Source organism: Elephantulus edwardii, unplaced genomic scaffold, assembly GCF_000299155.1.
Source record: "Elephantulus edwardii isolate Elephantulus edwardi_28Jun2011 unplaced genomic scaffold, EleEdw1.0 scaffold00143, whole genome shotgun sequence".
Classification (NCBI taxonomy): Eukaryota; Metazoa; Chordata; class Mammalia; order Macroscelidea; family Macroscelididae; genus Elephantulus; species Elephantulus edwardii.
In genome coordinates this window covers 5,139,581-5,150,184 of record NW_006399893.1, presented here as the reverse complement: position 1 = coordinate 5,150,184, position 10,604 = coordinate 5,139,581, and the positions used below count along the sequence as shown (strand labels likewise).

At 38.7% G+C, this 10,604-nt stretch overlaps 1 protein-coding gene across 1 annotated transcript in view; it reads right to left on the bottom strand.

Annotated features, from left to right (window-relative positions):
• Positions 1-10,604, bottom strand: part of SLC35F5 (solute carrier family 35, member F5) — an 83,664-nt gene that overhangs the window by 55,234 nt on the left and 17,826 nt on the right. Inside the window, exon 5 of the mRNA XM_006894451.1 lies at positions 2,829-2,891. Within this exon, the coding sequence (XP_006894513.1) occupies positions 2,829-2,891 (63 nt within the window). The remainder of the gene's footprint in view (positions 1-2,828; positions 2,892-10,604) is intronic.

Sequence of the window (10,604 nt, the reverse complement as noted above, 5' to 3'; positions counted from 1 at the left end):
TGTACCAATGAGGGAGTTTTTCTTTTGCTAAAATAGATATTTTAAAAGAACTCTCTTGAAGCTAAGATATAAAATAATTACATAGTAGACACAAGAGTAAAAGTCAGTTCTGTATGACTACACTTTACATCTCTGTATTTTCAGGTGTACCTAATTCATTAACTGCTTTTGCAAACCAGATGATCTATCCATACAGCATACTTTTCACCTAGACTGGTTCTTAACTAAACAGAAAATGCTTATTTCTTTTCTTTTTCCTGGCATAAAACTTTGCCACTGTTGGTAGTCAGGGGGGACTTAGTATATTAAAACACTACAGATCTAAAATAGATAAGTCTGTTATACTTGGACTCTTGATTATAGCATTTATTCTAAAGTAATTTGATATATACATCTCACAGATAATAGTAAGAGTTAATAGAAAAATAGAACAGTAGCCTTCCAGCTCAATGCTATTACTTTAATAGTGATACATGATACAAAACTATCTTGCCAAGCTTTGAAGAACATAAAAAATGATAGTTTTTCTAATCTTCATAAACCTTTCACATTATCTAGTAACAATTTGCATGCCATTATAATTCTGAAATAATAGGTCCCAAAATCCTTCAGAAATTGGCATTAAATTTTAGAGTAAATTTAACATTTTCTTCAAATAGACCAAGTTTAAAAATAAAGACTGCTAAATAACACATTTTTAAAGATGTGTCCCACGGATGGTCTAAAAAGAACAGTAAGAAGCTGTGTTGTAATCCCAAAGGCACACAGATCTTGTGCAATCCACTAGATGCTCCTCAGCAGAAGAATGGACAATCTCCTCCCATGTGACCATGAAAACTCACTGAAGGGTCAGCTATGGATTGGTTCCAACTTCAAGGCAAACAACATCATCTGTGATGGGTAATGTTATGTATCAACTTGACTGGGCGGAAACTAAGTAATCATTTTCTGTTGTGCGCTCTGATATAAACAGCCAATCAATATAAAGGGGAATTTCCTTTGGGAGGTACTTGAAGTATATAAATAGTTCTTCTTCATTTTTTACCCTGTTCTTTTCTGGTCTGATTATTAGGACTTAAGCATGCAGAAGTCTGTGGCCTGCTGGTTCTTAAGACTTAAGCCTGCAAAAGTCTGTGGCCTGCTAGTTCTTAGGACTTAAACCTGTAGAAGTTTGTGACCGCTGCCTGACCTGTGGATTTTACATTTGCCAGTCACTACAATTCAGGAGAGGTCTCCAGCCTTGCCACCTGACCTGTTTTCCCTGCAACTACATGAGCCAGCACAGGTTTTCAGCCTGTTACCTGACCCAAGCACTTGGGATTTGAGGCTTCCACAACTGTGTAAGTCATTTTCTTGAAGTAAATTTCTGGTGGCCTAGTAGTAAGGAGCTGCGCTGCTAACACAAAGGCACACAGTTCAAATATACCAGGTGCTTCACAGAAGAAAGATGAGAAATCACCTCCAGTGATTTTTCACTGACTGAAAACCTGCTGGAGGGTCATCTATGAATCAATTATACACAACAGCACGTAACAACAACAACAACAACAACATAGCTATTGCACTTAAAAATTGGTTTTTATAGCCATTCCATTATCCCCCTCTTGTCTTTAGCTACCTTAACTGTAGACAAATGGTCTTGCAAGTCACCAAAAGCTATAGGATTAAAATAAGGGAGAGAGTGTGCACTAGGCAGCAAGACTTTAAGGAGACTGCAACAAGACTCTGGTGAGAGCAAGATCTTGGTCAGAGTGAGACCCTGGTGATGGCAGTTGAGAAACTGTGTCATTGCTGTTGAGAAACTGTGGCAGTGTAACCAGATGAGCCACAGTTAAATGTTTTGTTGTTCTTGCCAGATGATAGAAGGAAAAGCTGACTGCTGAACAGAAACTCGAGTCTGAACTAATGATGGAATTGTACCTTCTGGGAAGGAATTGGGACTTCTGGGCTAAAATCTGGACTTGCATTAGGTGATATTCTTTGCCTCCCCCACTCTCCAACTTACCTGACTCTGAGAACCACAGTCTGTGAGTTAACAATGAATAAATGAACCTCTTGGTGCTCGTGTGGCTCTAGAGGCACTATGACACTGGGCTACAGGTTCTTTATCTGCTTCTTCACTGAGGCAATGAGGAGCTGTGCTATTATGCCTTCTAGCCTTTTCAGAGAGATGTTCATAGTCCTATGCCCTATGTCTCATATTCTGCTCTTTAGACAGCTATATACACTTTACTAGTTTTTCTCCTATAGACTGTCCAGACTAAGACACTATCTCTCCAACTAGATAATAAATACTTACATGAATTTATTACTTCATCTGCTAATTATCTGACAATAATAGATTATGTGGTCACAGTAGAACATAAACTAGAGCCTAGAACAAGTGCTTTTCACATATTAGACCCTCTTAAAAATATTCATGGAATAAATAATCTGTTTATAAGTTGTCAGTTCTAAGCAAATAACAATCTGTTTGTATATTCTCTAGTGCAAACCAAAATATCTAAAGGACAATAATGTAATAAAGAATATGAGTGACAACATTGGTAAGAAGGAACATACTACTGCCCTTTACTATTTTATTCCTTAACTTTTCTCCCCTCACTACCCTAGCTGCCTCCCACAGCTCTACAGCTGAATAGGATACCTGTAAGCCAAAATTAGTCCTAAGGAAAGAACATATCAAATTACAGTTCTCATGAATAGCAACCAACACTGAGTTACTGCTACACTATAGTATAGCTATTGTGCCATCAAAGCTGTTTCAATCGTTCTTGCCTTCATCCATTTCTACCTGCTGCATTCTCAACAAAAAGAGAAACACTTACCAAAGAACTATTCATAGTAGTGTCTGTTGTACAAGCAGCAAAATAACTTTCAGCATCTGTAAACTAAATACAGAAATAAGATTAAAAAATTCAGTTAAAAAGTAGTTTAATAAAGTAGTAATTGTCAAACAAAATTCCAGATGTCAATGTCCACAAGGGAGACTGACCATCCAGAATAAATCTAAAAGTGTAAAAGAAAAAATCCCACTACCAAGAAGTTTATTTTGATTTATAATAAACAAAGCAGAGAACAGGAGGACAGTATATGACAGAGCAAAAGTGTTGCATGGATTTCCAAAGCTGTAATCTTGTGCACTGCCTCATCCTCCCCGGAAGTGGTTGGTGGGTGTGAACGGTTCCTTCCGGTTAACAATCAAGTTCTAGGCCACTGTGCCACCAAAGCTATAATGATGATTGAAAAAATGGTAGCTAATGACTGAATTTGGTCCATTTTGGACTGCAAGATTTGGTTAAAAATTTCAATTTCTTCCTCTTTGGCTCCAGATGTAAGTGTATATTTGAATAACAGTCGTGTTAACACATTTTCCGTGTGTGTATGGATATCAGCTTATCATTCATAACATTGTATTCAGAGTAGAACTTGAATTAATTTTCTGACTATGAATGCAACAACTTTTCCTTGTTTTTCATTCCCTGAAAAGTATATCATATGATTACACGATTCAAAGTGGCCAAAGCTGGTCCATCTCATCTCACTAATGCCTAGTATGTCGATGTTCATGCATTCCATTTCATATTTAACCATTTCCAGTTTTCCAACATTCAAGCTATGTATATTCCATGTTACAATCAGTAAACATATTTGTTATTGTTTTTCCTCATTTCAATATACTTTCAATCTGAGATCTACCACTACACTACTATAAGTATCTTCATTCCCTTAGTGTTCATATGTTTTTCAAAGGCCTGCAGTTTAGGAAGTAGATGGTCCATCCTGCTTCCTAGTCTAGGAACACCAGAAGACTGTCTATTTGTGCTTTATTGACTATGCAAAGGCATTTGACTGTGTGGATCATAACAAGTTGTGGCTGACATTGAGAAAAATAGGTGTCTCAGAGCATTTAACTGTGCTCCTGCAGAACCTAGAGGCTGCTGTCCGAACAGAACAGGGGAATAGTACTGCATGGTTTAAAACTGAGAAGGGAGTGTATCGGGTTGTATTCTTTCTCCATAACTATTCAATATATATGCTGAGCAAATTAACCCAGAAGCTGGACTCTATGAAGAGGAATGTGGCATCAGAATAGGAGGGAATCACATCAATAACCTGTGTTATGCAGATGATACAACCTTGTATGCTGAAAGTGAGGAGGACTGAAGCACTTGTTACAGAAGATCAAGGAATGTAGCTTATGGTATGGACTGCATCTCAGTGTTAGAAAAACAAAGATTCTTATCACTGGACCGAAAGCAACATCATGATGGATGGAGAGAAGACTGAAACTGTCAAGAGCTTCATCTTGTTTGGATCCAAAATTAACACCCTTGGTACCAGCAGTCAGAAAATAAGGATACGCACTGCACTGGGAAAGTCTGCAGTTAGAGAACTCTTCAAATTATTGAGTAATGATGGCAGTGTGAGGACGAATATTCATCTGTCAAACTCTTTACAATCACTTGCTATGTATCTGAGAGCTGGACAATGAATAAGGATGACAGAAAAAGAATTGATGCCTTTGAGCTGTGGTGTTGGAGAAGAGCACTGAACATCCCAAGGATGGCCAAAAGGACAAACAGATATGTCTTGGACAGAGTGTACCCAGAGTGCTCTTAAGAGGCAAGAATGATGAGGTTTCACTTCACATATTTAGGACATGTTGCGAGCAGGGACTATTCCTTGGAGAGAGAGATATGATGCTGGAAAGGGAAGAAGGTCTGTGAAGGAGAGGAAGACCTTCAACCAGGTGGATTGACATGGTGACTGCCCCAATGGGCTGTCGTGTGTCAGGAAGTGTGAGGACGGCACAGGATAGAACAAGGTTCAGATCTTTTGTTCATGGGTTCACTATGGGCTGTACTAGACTTACTGCACCTAACAACAACAATAACCACAATGATTGAATATTTCATGCCACATACTTAACCAGGTAAGGCAGATATTACCATAACTTTATCAATGTATGACAAAGAACTAGATATAGGTTTTTGTACCTGATTTCTAAAAGTAAAGTGAACAACTGAAGTACTCTATGTTTTTCAGAATAGTCAAAGAAGCAGCACTGCAATCCCAGAGGTGCGCAGTTTGAATCCATCAGATGCTCTGCTGGAGAAGGAGGACAATCTCCTCCTGTACCAGTCAGATCCGATTTGACGGTACACACACAAAAAGTAATAAAAGAAAGCTGCTGTAAAACAGTCAAGTAAATAGATTACATCGGTGCTAGATTAACCACATTTACGAAAAAAAAGAAAGTATGTTAGAATCATGCATATTCTGATTAGATTGATCATAATCATGCATTGTTGTTATGTGTCATCGAATCACCTGAGACTCATAGTAACCCTATGTACAACAGCCCTAAACCCTACTCCATCCTGTGCCAGTCTCACTGTCTCCAACACACCTACCCCTATTACTCCAGTCACTAAATCAATCTACCTTATAGAGGGTCTTCCTCTCCTGTGCTGACCTTCCACCCTCCCAAGCATGATGTCCTTTTCCAAGGACTGGTCCCTAATTGCAACATGTCCAAAGTATGTCAGACAAAGCCTCAGAATCCTTGCTTTCAAGGAGCAGCCTGGTTTAACTCTCTCCAGGATGAACCTGTTTGTTTTCTTAGCAGTCCATGGTATATTCAATACTCTTCTCCAACACCACAGCTCAAAGGCATTAATTATCTTTCTATCCTCCCTAGTCATTGTCCAACTCACTGACAATGACTTTGCAAGTGATTGTAAAGACCATGACCTGTACCAGGTGCATCTTATCCAGAGTGACACCATTGCTCTTAAGTACTTTGGAGAGGTCCCTAACAGTAGACTTTCCTACTGCAATACATCTTTTAATTTCCTGGCTGCCGGTGCCAAGAGTGTTGACTGTGGAGCCAAGCAAACCAAAGCTGTGAACAATATCAATCTTTTCACCATCCATCCTGATGCTGCCAATTGGCCCAGTGGTGAGAATCTTTGTCGTCTTGATATTGAGCCTCAATCCATATTGAAGGCTGCAGTACTTGACCTTCTGTAGCAAGGGCTTAAGGTCCACCTCAGTTTCAGCAAACAGAGTTGTCTCAATTGTATAAGGAAGATTATTGACAAATCTTCCACCAACCCTAAGACCACACTTCTCCTCATACAGACCAGTCTCCCAGATAATCTGTTCTGCATATAGGTTGAAAAGGTATGGAGATAGGACAAATCTCTGGTGTACATCCTTCCCAATTTTGAACCATACAGTTTCCTTGCTCTGTTCTGACAACTGCCTCCTGGTCCAAGCACAGGTTTCACATTAGCACAATCAAGTGTTCTGGGATTCTCATTCTTCTCAGAGTCAGCGACAATTTGTTATGATCCACACAGTCAAATGCCTTTTTATAATCAATGAAATATAGATACACATTCCTCTGGTACTCCCTGCTTTCAGCCAAGATCCATCTAACATTAACTATAATATCCCTAGTACCACGGCCCCTTCTAAAGCCAGCCTGCACTTCTGGCAGTTCTCTATTGATGTCCTGTTCCAGTCATTTCTGGATAATAAACACTCCTGGCACCTGCAGTCAAGAAATCAAAAGACAAATTCCATTAGGAAAATCCTGTCAGGGACCTCTTCAAAGTACTGAACAGCAACAATGTCAGACTAGAGACTAAGATGCATCTCAGAGAGCTGAACAACCACCAAGAAGAGAGAATTCATGCCTTTGAGTGTGGCTCTAGAGAAGAATATGGAACATAAAAAGGACTACAAGAGAACAAACAGGTTTGACATAGAGAAGTTGAAATAAAGTTGCTCCTTTAAGGCAAGAATTTTGAAACTCCATCTGACATACTCTGGACCTGTTACCAGGAGGGACCCTGGAGACGGACATCATCTTGGAACGAAGGAAAGACAGCACAGGAGAGAAAAAGACCTTGAATAAGATGGATTGACACAGTAACTGGAGTAATGGTGTAATGTGTCAGAGGTAGGGAGATTGTCGCAAGATAGGGCAGGGTTAGGAGCTATTGTGCGTAGAGTTGCTATGAGTTGCAGGTAACCTGACAGCACATAACAACAACAGTAATCTTTATGGGAACAAATCATCAGGTCTTTTCCCCACAAAGCCACTGGTTAGAGAATCACTATTGAGCCATGGCAGCTCCTTAAGTAGATATAACTGTCTCTGTGAATGTTGTAAGCTTTAGGAGAGAGTTAATGACCCTACATGTGCAGTCTGAGTCAATCTGTATAGTGACAGACCAAGTGGCTGGGTGACAGGGAAAAGCAACACAAGCAGTCAATACACTCAGTTCTATCCTATTCTATTAGACTGAAGGAGGAAAGGCAGCTAGTCTGAAGTGCAGGAAGTCGTGTAGGCTGGTGAGCCTACTGATTCTCCCTTATAGCTTGGCCTTGGGTGGCCAAGGATGTCCAGACTTTCTCAGAATAGCTAGAGATAATGTCTAATCTAACTAATTCTGAGTGGTTTGGATCTGAGAGATTTTGTGACAGAGGTGGCTGAAGATGAGGAATGGAGGTGTGGAGGCAAAGGTTGGATCCATTTCTAGGTGTGAACTAGACTAATGTTTATACTCACCACACTGCTAGTGACAAAGGCGGGGGGTTTGCTCACCATGTCTTTATAGTGTGGATTCAGTTTGTAGGACTGTCTGCATAATGAGGAAACTGAACTTAACAGTCAATTTAAGTAGGAGAGCCAGGACTAAAACCAAGCATAATCAAATTCAACCTATGTCCTTTTCACAAAACAACTATAAATAAAGACTAGGGGAGAAAGAATGAGTTATTGAGAGAGGCAAATGACATCTTAATCATTTGCCTTTCTCAGTAAGTTCGTCATTTCTTTCTTACATTAAAATAAATTATTGTATGAAAATAATTTTGGAACCTCCTAGAGGGTTTTAAGGACTAGGCCACATATTGAACCACTGGATAAGTGTTGCACAAACAAAACTTCACTGATGATCTGAAGCTAGCGTATCGTTATCCTGCGCATTTTAACAAATGAAGAAAAGCAAGGTCCAGAAGTTAAGCATGTTACCTAAGAATATAAAACTGACAAATGACAGAGCAAGGTTAAAACAGTGGAACCCATGCTTATAAAGAACATAGAAAAATGAAAACTATGTAAAAAAATGAGCAAGACACAGACAACTCAGACACAAATTCTACTGGCCAATAAATAGGTAAAAAAGTAAGCAGAAGAGAACAAACAAAGCAAAACCACCATGCACTTTATGTTAAGATTCTGTTGTTCACCTATCAAAATGGAAAATGTTCGGGGGTTGGAAGAAATTCACTCTAAGACACTGCTAACAGAAATATTAACTGGTGTAATGATACTAAAAATTTAGCAACAGGATTCAAAAGATCTGAAAATTATTTTATTCTTTCATCCACTAATGATCCTTTTAAGAATTAAGAAAATCTTGTGTGTATAACGATAGTGTAACAGGAGTAGGTATGTCAGAGACAATAATGAGGGCTCAGGATAGAGCAGGGCCCAGACCTGTTGTACATACTGTTGCTACGAGTCACAGTCACAAAGGACTCGACAGCACATAACAACAAAAACACTATACAAATAGGAAAATTCTAACCATCAAAGATTAGTTAAGAAAAGATGATCACAAATGTTTACTGTTAGTCTGAAAAGATACATATGATATTTTTGAGTGAAAAATAAAATTGGGATATATAGTATGTTGTTGATGTTAGGTGCTGTTGAGGCAAGTACATTGACTAATAGTGACTCAATGAATAGACTGGAACTCTTATCCTATCCTGTGCCATCCTCATCATCTACATACACACATTCACGTTCTAAGTGAGAAATGAGTTCTTGGAGTGTAGTCCATAGGGAGCTGTAATGCTAAAGCAAAGACTACTAATCTGGTGATTCAAATCTACCAGTGGCTCCACAGAAGAAAGATGGGTATTCTCTTCTGGAGCAATTTACAGCCTCCAGAAATGCACTGATCCACTATAAATATGTTTTGATTAGACAGCAATGAAAGAGACATATTAAACATATTTCTGTTCTATTTTTAATATATACATAAATATAGTTATCTTGTTCTTGCCAGTTGTCATTGAATCAGCTCCAACTCACAGAACCTGTGTTCAACAAAATGCTACCTGACCCTGCACATCCTCACAAACTTTAAAGATATGAAATATTTATAGTGATCTTGAGAAAGTGGCAAGGAATGCTGGTGGCATAGTAGGTTAAGGTTTTGGCTGTTAACTAAAAGGTTGGCAATTTGAGGCCAGGCTACTCTACAAGAAGTCTTCTCCTATAAGATTTCTAGCTCAAGAAACCTGGTTAAAGGTTGAAATGAGTTCAAATCAACTCAACAACATTAAGTTCAATTTAGGGAAGATGGGATTACAGATGTTGATGTTGCTGAGTTACCCAATGAACAGCAGGCTGAAATCTTACCTTATCTGGCACCATTCAAGATCTCAAGTCCATGGTAGTCACTGTGTTGATCCATTCCTCTGAGGGGCTTCCTCTCTTTTTCTAAGACTTTCTGTCTGTTTTTATTCTTATTACTATAATTTGTCTTCAACAGTGAATGTCTTCATTATTACAACAAAAATGACCAGTATACCCATAGACTTCACCTGATCAACCACACAAGAATCAGACTGACTACACAGTAGAAAAAGTCTATGGAGAAGCTCAATAGCAGCAGTCCAAACCAGGCCAGGGGCTTATCATCTTATCATGAAACAGATCATCAATTATTTATGTGTTGGTCCAAATTGAGGGGAGGGGATCAAAACAAGTCCACAAGAACCAAAACATGACATGGAGTCTGTCTGACCAGCATTTAAAAAGCATCTCAAGATTAGATTTGATGTCATGTGCACTAATGATCAAAGTTCAAATGAGTTGCAGGATGAAATAAAGGCTATTATCCATAAAGAAAGCAAAAGGTTATTATAAAGACATAGAAGGGAAAAACCAAACCAGATGTCAGAAAAGACTTTGAAAGCTGCATTAGAACATAAGGAATTCAAAACCAAGGGAAGAAATGTTGAAGCAAGAGATGAACAGAAGATTTTAAATGCAGCTCAAGAAGATAAAGCTAAATATTATAATAGAATGTACAAAGAGTTGGAGTTAGAAAATCAAAAGGAAACGCCACACTCAACATTTCTCAAGTTGGGAGAACTGAAGAACAAATTCAAGCCTTGAGTTGCAATACTGAAAGATTTACTGGGTAAAATTATGAATAATGTCAGAAAATGACAAGACAAAAGAAATACAGAGAGTCATTGTGGCAAAAAGAATTGGGTGACACTGAAACATTTCAGGAAATAGCCCATGATCAAGAACCAATGGTAATGAAGGAAGAAGTTCAAGCTGCACTGAAGTCACTGGCAAAAATAAGGTCTCAGAAACTGATGGAATAGCAATTGACTTATTTCAACAAACCAGTGCAGCCGTGGATGTGCTCACTTATCCATGTCAAGAAATTTGGAAGACAACTATGTACCTGGTTAACTGCCTGGAAGAGATCCATATCTGTTTCCATTCACCCCAAAAAAGGGACCCAAAAGAATGTGGAGACTGCCATACAATATTA